At 39.9% G+C, this 21,598-nt stretch overlaps 1 protein-coding gene across 1 annotated transcript in view; it reads left to right on the forward strand.

Moving 5' to 3' along the window:
- The window catches only part of gucy2g (guanylate cyclase 2g), a 113,038-nt gene that overhangs the window by 65,269 nt on the left and 26,171 nt on the right, over window positions 1–21,598 (forward strand). The window contains exons 14-17 of the mRNA XM_051922611.1: window positions 4,272–4,427; window positions 9,936–10,113; window positions 12,732–12,872; window positions 19,985–20,177. Coding sequence (XP_051778571.1) covers window positions 4,272–4,427; window positions 9,936–10,113; window positions 12,732–12,872; window positions 19,985–20,177 — 668 coding nt within the window. The remainder of the gene's footprint in view (window positions 1–4,271; window positions 4,428–9,935; window positions 10,114–12,731; window positions 12,873–19,984; window positions 20,178–21,598) is intronic.

Below are 21,598 nucleotides of genomic sequence, written 5' to 3' on the forward strand. Positions count from 1 at the left end.
TTCTCTAATTATAATAAAATAAGGGAGGCATGGCGACACAGTGGTAGCACTGCTGCTTCTATCTGTCTATCTGTCTATTATATAGTGCCTTTATTATCTATCTACAGTGCATCCGGAAAGTATTCACAGCGCATCACTTTTTCCACATTTTGTTATGTTACAGCCTTATTCCAAAATGGATTAAATTCATATTTTTCCTCAGAATTCTGCACACAACACCGCATAATGACAACGTGAAAAAATTTTACTTGAGGTTTTTGCAAATTTATTAAAAATAAAAAAACTGGGGCGGCACGGTGGCGCAGTGGGTAGCGCTGCTGCCTCGCAGTTGGGAGACCTGGGGACCTGGGTTCGCTTCCCGGGTCCTCCCTGCATGGAGTTTGCATGTTCTCCCCGTGTCTGCGTGGGTTTCCTCTGGGCGCTCCGGTTTCCTCCCACAGTCCAAAGACATGTAGGTTAGGTGGATTGGCAATTCTAAATTGGCCCTAGTGTGTGCTTGGTGTGTGGGTGTGTTTGTGTGTGTCCTGCGGTGGGTTGGATTGGCTCCTGCCTTGTGCCCTGGGATTGGCTCCAGCAGACCCACCCTGTGTTCGGATTCAGCGGGTTGGAAAATGGATGGATAAAAAAATTGAGAAATCACATGTACATAAGTATTCACAGCCTTTGCTCAATACTTTGTCGATGCACCTTTGGCAGCAATTACAGCCTCAAGTCTTTTTGAATATGATGCCACAAGCTTGACACACCTATCCTTGGCCAGTTTCACCCATTCCTCTTTGCAGCACCTCTCAAGCTCCATCAGGTTGGATGGGAAGCGTCGGTGCACAGCCATTTTAAGATCTCTCCAGAGATGTTCAATCAGATTCAAGTCTGGGCTCTGGCTGGGCCACTCAAGGACATTCAGAGTTGTCCTGAAGCCACTCCTTTGATATCTTGGCTGTGTGCTTAGGGTCGTTGTCCTGCTAAAAGATGAACCATCACCCCAGTCTGAGGTCAAGAGCGCTGTGGAGCAGGTTTTCATCCATGATGTCTCTGTACATTGCTACAGTCATCTTTCCCTTTATCCTGACTAGTCTCCCAGTCCCTGCCGCTGAAAAACATCCCCACAGCATGATGCTGCCACCACCATGCTTCACTGTAGGGATGGTATTGGCCTGGTGATGAGCGGTGCCTGGTTTCCTCCAAACGTGACGCCTGGCATTCACACCGAAGAGTTCAATCTTTGTCTCATCAGACCAGAGAATTTTCTTTCTCATGGTCTGAGAGCCCTTCAGGTGCCTTTTGGTAAACTCCAGGTGGGCTGCCATGTGCCTTTTACTAAGGAGTGGCTTCCATCTGGCCACTCTACCATACAGGCCTGATTGGTGGATTGCTGCAGAGATGGTTGTCCTTCTGGAAGGTTCTCCTCTCTCCACAGAGGACCTCTGGAGCTCTGACAGAGTGACTGTTGGGTTCTTGGTCACCTCCCTGACTAAGGCCCTTCTCCCCAGATCGCTCAGTTTAGATGGCCGGCCAGCTCTAGGATGAGTCCTGGTGGTTTCGAACTTCTTCCACTTACAGATGATGGAGGCCACTGTGCTCATTGGGACCTTCAAAGCAGCAGAAATTTTTCTGTAACCTTCCCCAGATTTGTGCCTCGAGACAATCCTGTCTCGGAGGTCTACAGACAATTCCTTTGACTTCATGCTTGGTTTGTGCTCTGACATGAACTGCCAACTGTGGGACCTTATATAAACAGGTGTGTGCCTTTCCAAATCATGTCCATCTATCTATCTATCTATCTATCTATCTATCTATCTATCTATCTATCTATCTATCTATCTATCTATCTATCTATCTATCTATCTATCTATCTATCTATCTATCTATCTATCTATCTATCTATCTATCTATCTATCTATCTATCTATCTATCTATCTATCTATCTATCTATCTATCTATCTATCTTCACAGTACAGAGACAGAGGTTCACAGTCCGGGTTCTCCCTGTGTGGAGTTTGTATGTTCTTACCATGTCTCCCCGGGTTCTCCGGTCTCCTCTCACTGTCCAAAGACCTGCAGGTTTGGTGAATTGGAGACTCTAAATTAGCCCTGATGTGTGTTTGTTTGGTGTGTGAGTGTGTATGTGTGATTGCCCTGTCCAGGGTTTGTTCTTACCTTGGCCTTGTGCTAGCTGGGAATTGCTCCAGCCACCCCCCCAGACCAACACTGGTTTGGATTAAGCAGGTTAGAAAGTGACATGACATAATAAATTAACAAAATAGCTTTTCAAATACAATATAGTATAATAAAACTCCTACTGACATCAGCACTAAGAACAGGCTACTTATTTGTGTGCCACCCTATATTTATTGTATGTACATGTGTGTATTTTTAAATTAAGACTCTATTACTTCCCAAATGGCATTTCTCATTCGCTGTACCTGTAACAGCTTCTGATGCTCAAGCCCCACTGGAGAATTCTGAATTGGACACAGAAAGAGTTGCCTTTTGAGAAGTAAATATAAATAAATGATACAATGAAGGGTGAATGTTAAATGAGAAATTATTTCAAAACAGCAAGCCAGTGATGTACAGGCATGCAACAAAGAAAGGAAAATTGTCTCCAACTTGGATAAATCATGTCATTATACCAAATACAATGCCTCTTTTGCAATGTTTCAATTTTTTTCGACTATGTCATTTCAAATTGTTATTATTTCCATTTTCAATTCTGTCTCTGCCTTTAAAAGTGTTGTTATTTCTTTTTCTGATGTAGTAGGGCTATCTCACTGCCTTCTCTGTACTTCTTGAATTGTTTTGCTCAAATGTGATGGCTCAATAGGAAAAACTGGTCCTGTCTCATGATAAGAAAGAAATCTAAAGTAATGCAAATGCAGGAATTTGCATTTCATTCAAATTTCACACTCAGAGATTCTCTCTGCAGAAGTCTGTTACATTAAATTATATTTCAGTACAGATTATTCAAATCCAGCTACAGTATTTTTAATTGCAATTTCATTTGTTTAACAAGCATGCTGTTTTTATAATTCTGCCAAGCTGCATCTTAGGGGGACTGGTTGAGTATTTTCTTATTTTTTACTAAACTTTGTATTGGTTTTATAGATGGTGTTAAGGTGACACAGTAGTTAGCACTGCCACATCACAGACAGAGCATGTGGGCTTCAAATGCTGTGCACATGGCTGCCAGATAGTTGCTGCCTCCCCAGACCCTGAATTGGATTAAGGGGTTTCAGAACGCTATACTGTATTAGATTACATTGCAATAAAGTACTTGCAAGTCAGAGACACCTTGTTTAAATTTAATGCAGTATCCCTTATCCTACTTCTGTATTACTATCTATCTATCTATCTATCTATCTATCTATCTATCTATCTATCTATCTATCTATCTATCTATCTATCTATCTATCTATCTATCTATCTATCTATCTATCTATCTATCTATCTATCTATCTATCTATCTATCTATCTATCTAGTGTGCTCTTTCCTATAGACAGTGTGGCTTAGTTTTTAAGGCTCTGGATCCACAAGGTTTCCAGTTCAGTCCTTACAATACACAATGGAACATTTTGTTGTAGCTCTTTACTTGTGGGCAGGTGGTTACTACAAAAAGATCATCATCAAGTTTCATCCTCTCTCGGATGGTTGTTTGCCATGGTTCCTCATCTTTGCTCAGCTGGCTTTCAGCTAGCCTCTTTATTTCTCCATAGTTTTTACTTCTGATTTATTCCTTAACTCCTTGGTCTTCCTTTGCTTTTTTTTACTATCTATGCTTTCCTTTAAGATGTTCAGGGCCAGACGTCCAGCTGATGCCCTTATCACATGCCCAACATACATCATCTTTCTTTGTGTCCAATCTATTTGTTGATAGTGGATTCTTTGTTTTCATTCTGATTATTAGCTTTTCATGAGTTACTTTGTTTATCCAGTTTATTTGTAGCACCACTGCTCAAAAGCGTCTATTTCCGTTTTCCGTGTTGAGTGTTTTCCGGTTATGTAAGTAGCTTAAACTGTAGCATAGTATTCAAATGTAGTATTTGTTTAGTAATATAAAAAGTAACCCGAAATTTTGGCTACTGAGTTGTTTTCTTTCTCTCCTACTGAATGGATATATGCAATTGCCATATAACACCTCTTTCTCTGGGAGATGATATTTTTTGTGTTTGTTTTCTGATTATTTTTTTTTTTATTGCAACAATATTTTGAACTTAATTGTAAACTTGGTGTTAACAATAAGTAACACACACTTGTCCTTTGACCACTGTAGACCTTTACTGGATTGCACCAGAGCTGTTAAGACTCATTCTTCACCCATTTAATGGCACACAAAAAGGAGATGTCTTCAGTTTTGCAATCGTCATGAGGGAACTGATTTATGACAGTGATGAAGGCCCATATCACGACTTGGATTTGGAGCCAGAGGGTGAGACTCCTTTAATTATTCTCATGTGCCCAACTGAAGCTTTTGTGGAGTGTGCGCTGTCTACAGCATTTGATCATTTGTACATTATATATATATATATATATATATATATGTATTATAATAAAATGATAACTAAGAATATGTAATCCCCTTCAAAAATGCTAGAAGTTTATTACTCTATATGAATTTAATTTCAAGCTGATATTAATCCATATTTTCATTTTGTACGGATTTGGTGAGGATCTCTTTAACTTTCATTGTTTGTAGTCTAATCTCATGTACAATTAAGAATAATTACAATATTTGTTTGCACGAAATAATAAAAAATTGGTAGTGGTCTCCCCTAGACTTTCTCGTATACTCAGATATGGGGATGGATATTTGAGGAGTAAACCACAAGACAATGATTATATTTTTTTATATTATATACATTAAAAAAGCATCAACAACAAATCAAATCAAATGAATAATATATACTGAACAATTATTAGTTGAATAACTCTGCAGCTGCATGAATAAAAGGTAAAGTACCACTTCCGGTTAGTGGAAATAGCCCAAAAGTTGGTAGAAATCTACGTTTTGTATCTAATACTTGTATGCAAAATTTGGTTGACCTAAGTGAAAGTGTACTCAAGTTATCCTGTTTACATACACACACACACACACACGCACACACACACACACAGACAGACATAATCGAAAAATGGTATTTTCAGACTCCGGGAGGTCTAAAACGTCGAGATTCATCAAAATCTCGAAATGGAGTCTTTGGACGATTTCAATACTCTCCCTATACTTCGTATACTAGAAAGTAAAAAGTTGTGATTAAAGTTATAAGCTTGGATAATGGAAAAGACACAGTTGAATGAAGGCAGTAGCGTTCCTTGTTTACAACTCTATGGTATCTCCTTTGTTACTGTAGATGGCACACTGTGCCGATTGCCTTGCACAATTCCTAGACTGTTTTTTCCCTAATATTTATATACAGTATAGAGAAAAACATGCAGCAAAGCATAGCAAAAAGATAATAACGGGGTTTTTGTTGTACTGTGAAAAAATAGGATGACATGGTGGTTAGTGCTGTAGCCTCATAGCACCTGAGTCCAGGGTTTTAATCTTGGCCTAGTCTCTGTATGGACTTCACATGTTTTTCATCTGTTTCCATTGGTTTTCTCCATATACTCCTGTTTCCACCAATAATTCCCATGACGCAGAGATTAAGGTGGATGTTGCTTGATTGCAGTGGTGGACCGTGCATTTCACACCTAGGCCTTCAGTAGTGCTCCGTCTGAATCAACCCGCCCCTCAAAAACTAATTTATGGTTATAAAAACCATCTTAATATGCAGAAATACAGTATAAAGAGCTGTTGCATCGCAGATAGATAACTCCTGTAGCCACAATAAATGCCTTTATTGAATAGACAAACCAGGGGTGAACAAATTCCTTTCTACTGCAGCTACAGCCCGCGACACACATAAAAAACATCAACAATAACTTATAAACTTGCAATATTATTTAGGAAAATCGCAACATTTTACTCACCAAAAATTCAGATTATTTGTAAAATCCATCCTCCTCTCTTTCCTCAAAAACAGTTCAATTACTCTGTCGTACAGATTATCCGTGCGTTTCAGTTCCATCACGAAGTCCCTTTCTATCGCCATCGAAGCTAATGCTGAAAGTCGAACCTGCCCTGTCGTATTTCTGGCATAAATTTTAATTCGCTTTAGGGCTGAAAATGTCCGCTCGACAGAAGCAGTGGACATGGGAATGCTCACCGCCAAACATACCAATGTGTACAGCTGCCCCATGATGCTCTCATTCAGATTTTTATATTACACCATCCTATCCAATCAACGGTTCTGAATACGGTGACGTTGCCGTATGCCTGCTAGAGGGCCCTAGTGAAACCAACTCAAAATCTGATTGGTTGAAGCAACAGTTTAATCGACATTTATTTTGTGTTAGTGGGCCTGCAGAATGGATTGTGAAGGCCTCCTGGCGGCAGACTTCTTTGACTTTGACCCTGCATGGCAACAAATGATGGCTGAAATGTGATTGGTTAAATGTTTAATACGAAAATACATGTCTGGAAGCAGGCGCAGCACAACCATCGGAAAAGCTATGAAAGGAAGCGGACAGACAATTTGGAATTGTTTAATAAGTATTCATGGACAAAATATAATTAACATCAGTTTGTGATTCAGATATTTTTTTAGGCCTGCAGAGAAGGCCTTGCAGGCCCTGATGGCCCGCCACTGCTTGATTGGCCATATTAGTAACAAAGAGAGCCCTATGATGGACTGTCATCCCGTCCAGAGTTTATTCCTTCTTTGGATTTGATGCTTCTGGGATAGACTATGGCTTCCTGATGATCTTGTAATGAAAAAAGGCAGTTTCAAGAAACGAAAAGATGGATGTGACAGTAGATATTTGAAGTGATGTGAGGTACTGGGGCATAAGTATTAAGGACCTTTTGCAAATTTTACAATTTCAGTAACTCATGATTAACAGAATTGTTAGCATTATGTGACGGGGATCTAACCTGATCTTTGGAACCTTTGTTCCATAGAGTTTAGATAAGAGAACATATATACTTTGGAAGATCAATATTCTTGTGTACTCCTATCCTCTGTTCTCACTATACTATATACAGATTTGAAACTTAGCTTATTCTCAGTGTGAACTGGTTTTTAATCAGTGTACTACAGATGCCCCCCACCAGTCCTTAAGATATTAAAATTAGGTTGTTTGAAATTGGATTATTCGATGACTGGACCCCTGTTTAATGGCTGGTTCTAGTCCTACTTCCAGTGATTCTGGCATGGTCTAGGCCCCTGAAATTAGATTAAGCTAGATAGCCCTAATTTATTTCATTTCTTGTCTTGGAATGGCTACCACTTTGACACTGTTAGTCTCCCTAGCTGATGAATCTCTACTTACCTCATTTTAGAACACATTGACCTCAGTCAAATCAACTTTATTGTATGTAGTTGTGACAGTGGAGGGCTGGCCCCAGGCTACCAGGTCCCACCGGGAGCCTCTTCAACCCGCCACTGCAGATAACGTTTCTGAGGGATGAACCAAGCAAATGAGGACACCACACAAAGCAAGGGGAAGATGAAACACTACTGATTGTTTTTATTAAAAACCATAAAAAATAAGTGTCCAAAAAGTGCAGTGCAAAGTTCCTAAATAAATAATTCAATTAAATGAAGGTATCTCTGTGGAGGTTAAAACGATCAAATAAATAATCCATTGAAATAAGGTTAAAACAGAGCAGGAAACTGTTCTTAAAAACCATGAGCCTGGGTGCAGTCCCATGAGTTAACCCAATATAAGCTCTTGCAGCCAAGGAGGTGCCTAATCTGCAGTTCAGCCACCCTTCTGCTCTACTCCTAAGCTTAGGTCCCTTGTAGCTCCCTCTAGCACCAGGCAGGGCACCCCATCAATCCTCCGACTCCTGCTTCCAGGCCCATGCCCCTGTGATCCATGGCACCACTGGCAGGACGCCTCTCTTAGCTTCTCACTCCCATGCAGTTGTGCTGCCTCTTTTCGGCAGGTCGCTACAACTGAGCAGTGCCTCTGCCACTCCAGCTCCCAGATCACTCAGCTGGAGTGGCCATCAGCCCCCGAGTGCCATTCACATGTTCCCGTAAAGACTTTCCTCCCAGCTGTCTGGTTTTTCTGCCTCTCGTTTGCTTACTTTCACCGGATCTCTTTACCTCCTGCCTTCTCTCTCTCTTTTAACCTCCTTTCATTTTCTCTCCATCTATCTTTCTTCCCGATTGGCCTTCTTCTTTTCCCCCTTTCCCATGCTGGCTTGTTCTTATAAGGCTCCGTGGGTGCAGCATCCCAATCACGCACCGCAGGAAGTCAATGAAGCAATTTTGAAAGAACTCACCTTCACATGCAGGTGTGTCTTGCCCCAATTACTCCACCAACTCCCTTAAGCTGTGTGAGCATGCACACCCATGGAGAATGACCCGGCCAATTCATTATTTTTTGAAATGGCCCTCTTTTCTGAGCCATGGACCTGCTATATGACAGTAGTACAATCAATCTCTTATAATGGATTTATCTTTTGTATTAATGAAAATCTCAAGGAATTTTCTAAATCTCTTCAATGGGGAGCCTGCCTATAAGGGTACTAGATGGTACCCCCTCCTTTGTTGGAACGCCCATGCACATGCCCACAGGACTATTTGGGTGTTGTAGCTCTGTTGGGCATTCCTGTGGGGTGCCACTGTAGCAAACTGTCAAGAGCAGGGATCCCTACTTTGGGGTCTTCCACCCAGGTCCGGCATAAAGGAAGCCACCTTGCCTTACTCTGGGAATCAGAACTAGGAGGGAGTGGAGAGTGCTTGCCTTAAAGTTGTTGAGGAGTGAAAACAGAATTAGAAGGTCACAGTGCGTATAAAGCAATACAAACATCATGACAAAGCACACACACACAAAAAAAAAGTCCAACGCTAATGTCAGTGCTTGTCCTGCTCCTTCCTCTTGACCACTGAATTCTGCCACCAATGTGGAGATCTTTCAGTGCAACATCAAATACTGAGTCATGTAATTTAGTAGCAGGAGGCAATTTCAAGATTTTCTAATAAATATAAGGTAATGTTTTTGAAAATGATGGACTCTGCTTCATAATGATCAACAGTCTGCAATGGCGACTTGGACGTACATACAAGCTCCTGCCAAAATAACATTAAGCTGCCATCAGCGTTGATGAATGAAACAAATTCCTCTTCATCAAAACATCACCTATTCTGTTCTTTGTGACCCAAGGAGATCACTAGTACTTTACCGATCCTGGAAAAAGTGGTAGCTAGGCTTTCTCCAACAACAGTTCCAGGAAGAAGTTTAAAAGCAACCCCAGAGACCAGATAAACACAGAGCTGGAAAGGAGAGTTGACAAGAGTTCACCTGGAAAGAGAAAGGGGTTAAAGGAGGAAGAAAGTTAGAAGGAGTGATCAAGAAAAGACATAAGAGGTACATCCAGGGAAGAAAGCGGCCAAGCCATTCTGCCAGATAGATAGGGAATTACCAAATGTTTAGTTAGACCCAGAGGGCTGTTAGGTTGATTATTTTTTCATTACTTGTGCTCTCTTACTTTAGGATCCTGTGTCCTTCAGTCCAGTGCTAATGCTGGGGTAAGCTCTACTCCTTCCTCCTGACCACTGAATTCTGAATAGTAAAACTCATATTTTTACACATATTTGGCATCCCTGGTATATTTTCCACCCCAGTTAACCTGCATAGTGTTTTCACAGTCTTTATTTGTGTGTTTGACTGTTTAATTTAAAAGTGTTATTACTTTATGATCAAAAGTTTCATGTTGTATATACAATGTTAGAAAAGTTACAACAAATAGTCAAAGCATTGTTGTGCTTTAAAGGATCTGAACATTAGGATTAGCCTGTAGATAGACTATTCCACTTTAGAGAGTGAGAAATTTAAAACAACTAATTAATGGAGTTTCAATATATTCATATGTATTTTTCAGAAATTATAAAAAAAATTAAACATCCAACAAACAGAGTTCCATTACGACCAACACTGTCTCCTGAAAAATGCAGTGAAGGAATTGCCGCCATGCTCAACTCTTGCTGGGATGAGAATCCGGATAGAAGGCCATGTTTTTCCACAATCAGAAGAAGACTTCGAGATGCAAGTCCTGAAAGGTAATGACGACAAAATAAGGGGGAAGCTAAAAATTACGCTCTTCTAAGTTTAGCACGTTAACACTGGTGGATTTTAACTTTCTGAAATGAGATGAACCATAAAATTACTTAGACTTTATTTTAAATGTTAGCTTTAATGTCAAATGTCACCGCATGATATTGTAATGTTCTTTTTAAACTCCACATGCACCTGCAGTGGAGGGCTTTTCTAGTTTTACAAAGGCAAAATATCTGTTTCATTTTGTAGTAGAACGATTTAATACTTGGTGCTTGCTCAGGATCAAACTTCTAAATAGCAGGGTCACTTGTGTCGGCGTATCCCAAGTTTGACTAGACAAGAATACACCCTGTGCAGAGCCACGCAATACGCAGACTCCAAGAATGAAGAATCAAACAAAAATTGCTTTTTAAAGACGGAGTCTTGCTAATGCCAGATGTTATAAACTTAAATCGCAAGAAAATGTTCTGAATAGTGTGACCTTAACTGTGTTCAGACAAGCTATTTTAAGTTTAGAATTTAGAATTTACCATTAAATTTCTCTTTCACTGTAATGAATAAACAGAAATACTTTACAATTATAGTAGTGTGATATCCTACAATCTCTTGTCTGCATTAGCTGCAATTAATTTGGCACAGATTGCAATTTCTAGGATGATTAGTTCTCAGGCCTCATTTATAAAACTTTCAAGTGAGAAAATACGCATACAGCAAAAAACAGGAAAATTAGTACACTAATTAAAACACTAGGACACTAGTACTAGTACACTAACCCTAACCCACAAAAAAATCAGATTTATAAAACCTGGTGTATGCACATTTTCTACTGTTTATAAATCACAATCATCTTGTAAATATGCATATGGTAACGCATGCCCTGAAACATCCATATATGGAGGAGTATGCTGATCAACCTCATACACAATCACGATGCCACAGAACTTCATTGGCTGGTAGAGCAGCTTCACTCCTGAATCATTGAGACTCCGCCTCCTACATTCAAGAGCATCAGGCTGTGCTCCACAACCAAGAGCGCAAGATGATGTTCGGCTTTATAACACCGGGTTTAGGGAAAGGTGTAAGGTAGCGGCATCTGAGGGGGTAGCCACTGTCTCCTGGCATATGTAATGATGTGATTGCTGTTACAATGAGTAGTACAGACCATATGAGAAACTGAGGGGTCAGTCAGTTACCTTACCAACAAGTCAGCCACTACATATAGCACCTTCACATCTGACAAAGCTAGTTTGCTTCAAAATAAATGAATCACGGGCTGACTCAGTCTATGGGGGCACATTTCTCAGCCACCTCATGGCATGCTAGTGCATTAATGGAATGTATTATCTGTAACCACCAGCGGGTGCTGCGGCTCCCCAAATCCAAGACACACTAATCTCTAACACGTTCTTGTGATAAAATGAAGGATTTATATTCACATGAAGCATCTTCTTTATAATTACATCTCCAAAATGAGGCAAAATAATTATTTTTCACAAAAAAATTCTTCCTCCTTACTACCTCCTGCTGAAGTAGGCCTCATTTGCTGCCCGCTGCCTCCCAACTCAGACTCAATGATATGAGACAGCGGTCTCTCATTTATGCCTGACCCAGGAGTGCTTCTGGTGCCATGCCATATCTTTTGGGAGATACTTCCAGGGTTAGGGTTAGAGAAAGGGATTGATTAGGGGGCCAGAATGTCTAGCCCATGGTGTGTGTTTTAGCCAGGACATTGGGTAACACCCTGCTCTCTATGAAGCCAGGATGCCCAGGGATCTTTTATGTCCACAGAAAGTCAGGACCTCGGTTTTAAGCCTGTTCCGAAGGATGGCACCATGTTTAGAGCACAGTGTCCCTGTCACTGTGCTGGGATATTGGGATCCACATTCAAACCACAGGGTTAGCACCCCCAGCTGGCCTCACCAACACTTCTTCCATCAGCAGGTCTACCATCCAATTACTGCCCCAGCCCGAACATGCTTACCTTCAGGGGGATGACCTCTTGTGAAGTGCATGTGGTATAGCTGCTGTCAGTCGAAGAAGTTGACAATATACCTTACATGTGTGACCTGGAAGTGTGGTGTTTAGTGCTACTACAATATTGTTCTTATCTACTGGGGTTCAAATCCTAGGCCTGGCCTTTGTCAGTGACATGCTTGTTAGATTAACTGACAACGCTCAATTGTCCCGTGTGGACGAGAGGGCCCTGTAATGGACTGGTTATTTGTCCAGTGCTGGTTCATGCATTGCACCCGATGTTGCCAGAGTCCTGTAACTCTGAACTGGACCAAGTGTGTGTGTGAGGGTGTTACATTATGTTCTTTGTCATTACCCAAGATCATACTTTGAATCTTTCACTAAGAAATGTGTCTCAAGGATTGAGCAAGACCTACAAATAATGGTAATGCACCCTTTAATTATGACTAAGACCCCTGTAGAATTCTCGCACTAAGATGAAGGTATAGATTTTCTATTTAGTAAAGTGATCCACATATCCAAAGATGGCAAGATGGATTCCAAGAGTCAGACATTACCCTGTGAATTCATTTGTTATTGCATTGATTATTTTGTAAATGTATAATAAAATTACAGACTTATAGACTCCTGATTTTTTTTTCTTTAGTCATGCCAACATTCTTGATAACATGGTGAACAAACTTGAAAAATATGCCAATCACCTAGAAGAAGTGGTGGAAGAAAGAACCAATCAACTTACAATTGAAAAAAGAAAGATAGATAAACTTCTTTCCAGCATGCTGCCCAGGTAAATCATTCAACACATACATTGTACTGAAATTTCCCGGATCACACAAGTCCTGTAGGTACATTTTTGTAAAATAACATTGTAGTGATCATCCACCTCAACACCAGGTAAGTATGAAGGGGTTTACCAAATCAAATTAAGAAAAAATAGTTTCTTGATGAACATGGAAATGTATGTATTTCTGACAACCTTTATCTAAGACAACTTACACATTCATGATACATTACAGCTGATTACAGATGTTGATTACCGTGGCAGGTTAGCTGATGTGCTGAGAATCACACAATAAGTCACCTTGCACGGCTCTTCCAAAATTCTATAAAGACATTACAAAAAGTTTAATAGTCAACCAAAAACTTTTAATAGTTAATAAAATGTATCTTTAATTATTCATGAATGTATTAATAACATAAATAACCAGCAATAAAGTCGAATAATCTTTATATACGCTACCGTGGCTGTTCGTTTGACTGTCCGGGATTTTAAATCACCTGTAGCTCCCAAACCGTTTGACCTATCGACCTGAAATTTGGTACACATATACTACATGACATCTACTATCCACTTTCAGGGTGATGATTGACCTCCAAGGTTATTCCTCTTTTTATTTTTATTTTATTTTATTGTAGAATCAACTCTCGGCAGCAGCCAGCCATGTGGCGCATGTGTACGGGCGCCGTTGTCATTCTATCACCTTCGCCGTCACTTCCCCTACCTCTTTATATCTTAAATCATTCTTGAGGCAGACTGAAGACTCAAGTGCCAGCATAAGTGAAAAATTAAAGAAAACATACTAAGTAATTGCAACACAAACACTGACTTAATCAGTTTTAACGTGAAAAGATGCCGACGAAGGAAGAGAAGAGGCGGGCCGCTAGGGTGGAGTAAAGAAGAGCTGCTAAGGAAGCAGCAAACGCATCAACCTCTGAGCAAACGAATGCTAAACGTACAGAGAAAGAGGATGAAAACTATGAAAGCTCAAGTCAAGTGTATTCACTGCACGTTGTCGCGTAGTGTGCCGTTACTGGTGATAATATAATTTGTCTAAAAGAAAAATTATCAAGAATGAATAATATAAAATAGACAAATACAGCAAAAGAAATACACTGAAATAAGTTGTGGAAATCTGGAACAAACTTCTTAAACCAGAAACCTTGACAACCTTTAAGAAGAATCTAAATGAGATGCTGGGACAGTCTGGCTATTAGCTAAACAAATTAGCTTGATGGACTGAATGGTCTCCGCTTGCTTGTTGAATTTCTTATGTTCTTATGTAAGTAAATAAAGTAAGATTTGCCGATAAGCACTAACCAACAATCAAGATTCTAGTCCTAAAATTCCAAAGATTCAAAACTGAAAATCTCCAAAGGGTTATACTAAACTAACTAAGACCAAAAGCCTCAAGATAGAGCCTGCAAAGACCAAAGCAACAATCCTCAGACAGCAAACGCAGCAGGCTTGCAATCCGAAACAGGGGCAACGACTGATGACACAGCATGCCACGTGATTTCTGATACAATGCAGGCAAAATTATTGTGCTTCAAATTAAATTTTCCTTATTTGTTTTATAATTTAAATTGGACGTTTTGAACGCCAGAAATTTTAGGCATAATTATTTTTATTAAATTTCTTGAATTACAGGTTTATTATGTTTTCATTTTACCGCTGCGCCATTTTGCATTTTTTAAGTAGCCAATGTAGAATTACTAATGACTTCTGAGATGGACAGTGAACTGAGTGAATTGGTGTAGTTTTTGAGAGAATTATGGTTCAATGATATTTCGTGTTCTTTTCCCACTTTGAGTTTGGTTTGTGTTTTGGTTTTGCTGCCTGATTCCAGGCTCTCACAAATTTGACTTTAGTTTGATCCTGGCTTACGAATCATCTTTGGATGTCTTTTTGCCAGTTCTTTCTGTAGCGGTGAAGTCGGAGTTTAAAAAAGCAAGTGAACTTATCTACGGTACGGCTCAGCTGAACTTATTATGGCATTTAAAGAGAATAATTTTTGCTTTTTTCTTTTGCTTGCTTCTGCCACAGCCATGCAATATCACATTATGAAGACATCAGTGTCATAGTAATAAAAATAATAAACCATACTGTAATGCTTAGAAAAATCCCTCCCAAAAAAATAGGCCAGATAGCATCACAAGATTAATTTATCATAATAGTTATGAAATAACTACAAGCTTCCAAAACAGAACACAAAAATGGTGTTGTAAGAATAACTATAGAGTTAATTTAGGTATTACAGGTATAAAACAACATGCCACTGTAAAACATGTGCATAAATGGAATGCCAAAGTCTCAAAAATGAGGATTAGAACACTGATGAGTGCAGTGACTGAGAGCCCTAATTCAAAATGAGATCTCATCCTGCAGACTTTGAACAGAACTGTGGGGATGGGATGGAGTAAAGTAAAAGAACACCAAATACTGCTTAAACAGGACAATGGGAAGAAAATAAAATTACAAAACAAAATGCAAATTAGGTGATACACTGGTACAGTCCTGACACCTGGGCCCAACGAAATGTTATCCAAAAGAGATCAACACTTTCAGTTGAAGTTTGTCAACACACCCTGTAATCTTTTAAATCATCTTTAGCAAAAATTTTTATTGTTATTACTACTAAAAGTCTATTAGTATCATAATACTAATATTGGGAGGCACAGTGGCTCAGTGGGTAGCGCTGCTGCCTCGTAGTTAAGAGAACCAAGTTCGCATCCCGGGTCCTCCCTGCGTGGAGTTTGCATGTTCTCCTCGTGTCTGCGTGGGTTTCCTCCGGGCGCTCTGGTTTCCTCCAACAGTCCAAAGGCATGCAGGTTAGGTGCATTGGCGATCCTAAATTGTTCCTGGTGTGTGTGTGTGTGTGTGTGTGTGCGCCCTGCGGTGGGCTGGCGCCCTACCCGGGATTTGTTTCCTGCCTTGTGCCCTGTGTTGGCTGCAGCAGACCCCCGTGACCCTGTAGTTAGGACATAGTGGGTTGGATAATGGATGGATACTAATATTAAAATAAATAAATAAATAATACTGTACTGACCAGCTAGAGAGTCTAGCAAAGGAAAGAACTTGCGCCAGGATGAAGGTCAAAAGACAAAATGCAGCGTTTCTACTGTTTATTCAAATGTAGCAAATACAACAAATGAAAAATGATACTGTAACAAAATTCTTTTGAAACTGGAACTACATAACTACTCCCATTATTACTAGTTGAGGGAGACACCGTATTTGCTGTCCAGTGCTGCAGCCCTGGAACATGCCACAAATGCTCTACTACTGTGACTCTTTACAAATAAGGACCATCTTGGTGTCACAGCCCCAGAATACCCTGCATACACTCTACTACAGCTGTGCTATAAACTGAAGTCATTTAAGTGTTATGGCATCACGCTGTGCACTAAAAGGTATGACAGCTCATCAGTCAGGCGAATGAACAAGCACAGGTCCACCCTGCCCTTTTATGCCTCTTCTGGGGAGAGACGCCCCCGCATCTTCCATCTGCCCTTTTTGCAACTCAAGTACTCCCCTTTCTGGCTGTGTGACTGTGATTGGTCCGTTTCTGTTTGCAGTTTGGCAAATTCTTTTGACATATTCAATACTGATCTGATGATAGAAGGTGCACTGCTCTCCCGCGATTGTTTAGTAGCCAACCAGTTACAGTTGTTACAATACTAATACTCTATTATCATCTACTGTATGCTCTTTCTTTGCATTAGCTGCTTATGTTTAAGAAGAGACTGTGTGATCGTTTTAAGGGGGGGGGTCTGACATGAGACATTTGACTTTGCACATATGTTAGTCATACAGTAAATGTCTAGTGGATTTGCTAAACATTAAATAATACTTTCTTGGCATTATGTTTGGCACTTTGAAGACACTGACTAAAGACAGGTATTCAAATTACCGTATATACTCAAGGATAAGTCCTCCCGCGGATAAGTCGGGACTTGATTTTACAGTATAATTTCTGGTATTTTATAATGTCGGTCGTATAAGTCAAATGCAGAAAACTCACACTATTGGTCCAAGAAATTATGATATGCTAACACCCACCTGAGAGAGTAACCACAGAGCACACGGCCTTGTTTTTCTATGTGTTGTTGTGGCAATGCGCTGTATCAGCGTGTGCTCGTAACCTCTCTCTCTCTCTCTATTGTGCCTACGTGACCACACGGTAATACCCAAACTATTCCGAAGACAACGTTTGCACTGTTTTGTGTTTTTTTGTATCTCACACCCTCATAAATCTTTATCGTAAGAGCATCCCGATCAGAAGAAAATATGAAGCTGGTTTTAAATTAAACGTCGTTGAAGTAGCAAAAGAAATTGGTAACAGCGCTTCTGCAACAAACTTCAATGCACCTGAGAAGCTGGGGCAAGATTGGAGGAGGCAAGAAGAACAGGCGTATAAATCGAGGTCTGATTTTATGGTTGATTTTTCGGGTTTCAAGACCCGACTTATACGTGAGTATATACGGTATTCCTGATTCATATCAAAGTCCTGTAAGAACAGTACTATCGGATATTGGAATGGATTGTTGAACCATAATCAGTTTCACTGTCTTTGTCATAACTATTGTATGTGTAGTGTTAAAATTAGGGTGTTCTCATGATCGATGGTCAAAACTCAACGAAAAAGTGTGTATTTTTTACAAAATTATGTCACAATTGAGGATGAAATATAAGAAATAGATCCAGTTTAAATGAATAAGGGTCTAACCTTATAATGGACCTTTCTATACAGAAGTTGGTTCCCTGTCTTACATGTATGTACAGTAACTGTATATAAATTAGCACTCCTTTAACACACCTGCTACAGAGTGATGTAACTAGAATTTGATGCGTACCTTGTGCAAAAATCTAAATTAGACTTTCCTTAATGTGAAATTAAATGAAATCCAAGTAAAAATGATCACTAGCAATAAGATACATCAGGCATGTGAGCTACAAAAGGTTAATAATTATAATACAACTTTATGGAATTGTGTACCTTTAACCTTTCCATTCTGATGTCAAGTATGCAAGCATGTTAATAATAAAGCCTAGTAAAACAACAACCATGCAGGAACACCCATGGACCCTGATGCAGATTCCCAGCCCACGTTGCTTATAGGTTTGCCTCTGCTCCCATACCATGTCACCTGTGGCCTGTCTTCCTCCAGCCAGGTAGCTCTTGTCAGACATCTTCTCCCAACTCCAAGCTCAAAGGTTTTTTGGCTGCAAGAAGCTTTTAAGTTCTGACTGACAACTGCTACTAGGATCATTCTGGAATTAACTTCTGGAAGCCATTCTTCTTGAGCTTCACCTAGTGCTACTGCACTGAATCTTAATACTTAAATAAAGGCTCTAGCAAACCCCAGGTCACCTGTCCTTTGTAATCGGTTGCAGTTTGATACTTAGTAGAACATTAGAAAAATTATGACGACAACAGGCCATTCAGCCCAGCAAAGTCTGATGATCCTATCCACCTAATTTTATATCTCATTCAGGGGCCTCCCCCTGGCTGGGGTTCAAGTGCTTGTTTTGTATCTTTATTATTCATTCTTGATGTATTTGTGTGTTGCTCTTTCTTTTGTGCTTTATGCTTTATGTATCTGCACCTAAGACTGTGTTATGTTTCATGTATTTTATGGGGGGTCCCCCAAGAGGTGGAGCCACCAGGAACTGCCCTCCGCCCTATAAATTTACAGTATCTCCCATTTTTTCTGGTGGTTTATTTTGAATGCACTTGGGAGTTTAGGTGGGTTTTTGAATTTTTTTTCTGTGCTTATTGTGAATTATTAGATTTTTGACCTGTTTGCTCTGTCTTTTAACCACTCGTTAAATTCTTATTTGGGGACTTAGTTTACATTGGATTGCTTTATTATTTTAGGCAACCCCAATTTTGCATCTTTGTGCTCTACGGATGTTCATTGATATTAAAGAACTTTTTTTTTGTGTGAAGAATACATTTCCAGATGTGCTTTTGGAGCTCTTAGTTCCTGACACCTAATTTCTTGAAAACAGCTTCAAATTGAGATTTGAAGGTCCCTGAAGTCCTGCACTCTAACACAGTACTTTGGAATTTATTTCATGTGTCAGTGGTTGTCTGTGTGAAAAAAAACTTTCTAACATTTGTGCAAAATCTGCCTTTAACATGTTTCCAACCATTTCTCTGTGTTCTTGTTGAAGAATTTAATTTAAAATAACAGTCTCAATTCAGAGTACTAATTCCTTCTATAATTTTAAAATCTCTATTTCCTTAAAGTGAAAAGGTTAATCTCCTTTGGTCTTTCCTCATAGCTCATATCTCTCAGTATCAGAATCTGCCTAGTTGCTCTTCTCTGGACTTCTTCTAGTGCTGCTATATCTTTTAATACCCCTGAGACCCAAACTGCATGTAGTACTCTAGTTCTTATTGTCTAAAGGATCTTCACACTACCACCTACCAGTTTTGGGAACTCCTATTCAATTATTCACTGTCCTCAACTCACCATCCATTAAGGAATTACTTCTTGAGTCACTAACTCTGAAACTCTTTCCCCAAGTAAGAGACAAAGTGCCCTGTGCTGATGGTGGGCAAGCACCACATCCTTTCTTATTAAATGCCATGCCTTCCCCACGTCTAACAGTCCAACAACCATCCACCAACCCAGTCCTGACCACGTCCCCTTAACATAGTCAATATGACTTTGTGCCAACTGCACTGAGCCCAAAGGCCAACCTTGCAGGATCACTTATTCTATCAGTGCTTCAGTTATGAAAATATGGAAGCAGCTGTAATTTCATTGTGGACTCGTATGGTGCCATAGGGTGGCATTCATTCTGAAAATGTACCATAATGAAACTATTTTTGTAACTTACCTGTGGGATGGACAATGCTTCATTTTTTCATCCTGCCTTAATATTTTAGGTATTTACATACCATCAGTGTGGCTGTTACTCACTGTCATTCTGATATTCCAGTTTAATATGCAATATAATTTCAATTCAAGTCCCAATTCCATATAAAACTTTTTTCTTATGACGCTTAATACAAATGCACATAAATCAGTTATGTGCCCTTTGCAATGGTTACAAAGGTAAACTGTCACATCTTGACGCCAGTTGTAAAATAACTTCCATTCTCAAAGTTTCATTGCAGAGCAGCTCATGGCTGGGAAATCAGTGGAACCTGAAAGTTACGAGTCTGTGACCATCTTCTTCTCTGACATTGTTGGCTTCACCAATATGTGTTCAAGGAGCTCTCCACTTGAGGTGGTCAGCTTGCTTAATGATCTGTACAGCTTGTTTGACGACATTATTAGGAGCTACGATGTTTATAAGGTAAATATAGACTTCACCTTTATGTTTCTTATTGGTGCATTTGAGATGATGATATCTCATACTTAGTCCAATGATGGTTTTGCTTCATCCACTAACCCCAGATATTGAACTCACAGATATATATTTAGTTACCCTGAAAGAAATATGAGATAAAATAATTACATTTTCATAACTTTATCTTAATTTCTTTGAAAAAATAAAAAGCATCAGTGCTTTGGAAACCGGAGATGATAAGACAGATGGAGAATGAATGAAAAATGACGGGAATCAAACAATGTGGCCTATAGAGTTGATGTGGGCTGGATGAATATTAAACTGTAATAAAGACCGTGTTTGACCACAAATACTGTTTGATTATGGCAGTGAAAAGTTACATGGTGGTCAGAGTTCACTCTACATGTGAGAAAACTGAACTGCTAAGGCACTGCAGTGGATCTGGCGTAGATAGCAGAGGCATTAGTATCCAAGTGCTTTATGGGTTTCCATTAGAACAAGGCATGGATTGGTGAAGAGGTGAAAAGGCCTCTAGAGGATCAGGAGAAGGATAGAAGGAATTTAGAAGCCACTAATTGAACACATCCTTCAGGGCTGCAGAAAATATCTTGAAAGGCTCCAAGTGTAACCTGAAAATTAGTGGATGAGGCATCCTTGCTGTGGAATATCATTTAATAATGGGATGATAGTACAGAGCCGGATCATGGTCTGTATGACCTAGAGGTCTGCTAGCTCTAGTAGCCAATGTGCAACAAAAGGAGGGTGATGAAAGTTTTGCCATATAGGACTGTAGAGAGAAGAAAGTCTTCAAGTGGGAGACAGCAGAAAGGAGATAGAAAAAGAACAACAATCTAGTGACACAATAAAATTTCAAACCTATAGACTTCAAGGTCTCAGTGGCCTGGGGATTTGTAAAAGACACAGTGGGCCAGAACACTAAAGGTGATAGAATCTTGTTATTTTAAGAATTGCGCCAAGAATGGAGAAGTACCTTTAGGGGGACAGACAAAGGCAAAGTCAGGGGACAGGCAAAATGGTTGAATACCAGAAAAAGCCAAGGAAACAAAGTGATAAAAGCAAAATTGCAAGGCAAAAACACAGTCATATGTTTTTGCCTTGCTCAAGAGCCAAATAATCCTAAAGCTAACATGAGTTTGAACTCCTCCACTTGGGGCAAGATTTTGCTCCCAACCCTGAGAGGGCATTCCACCCTTTTTCAGCTGAGGACCATGGTCTCGGATTTGGAGGTGCTGATTCTCATCCCAGCCGCTTCATACTCAACTGTGAACCGATCCAGAGAGAGCTGAAGATCACGGCCTGATGAAGCAAACAGAACAAGATCATCTGCAAAAAGCAGTGACCCAATCCTGAGTCCACCATACCGGACCCCCTCAACGCCCTGGCTGCGCCTAGAAATTCTGTCCATA

The sequence above is a fragment of the Erpetoichthys calabaricus genome, chromosome 2 (assembly GCF_900747795.2).
Source record: "Erpetoichthys calabaricus chromosome 2, fErpCal1.3, whole genome shotgun sequence".
Lineage (NCBI taxonomy): Eukaryota > Metazoa > Chordata > Cladistia > Polypteriformes > Polypteridae > Erpetoichthys > Erpetoichthys calabaricus.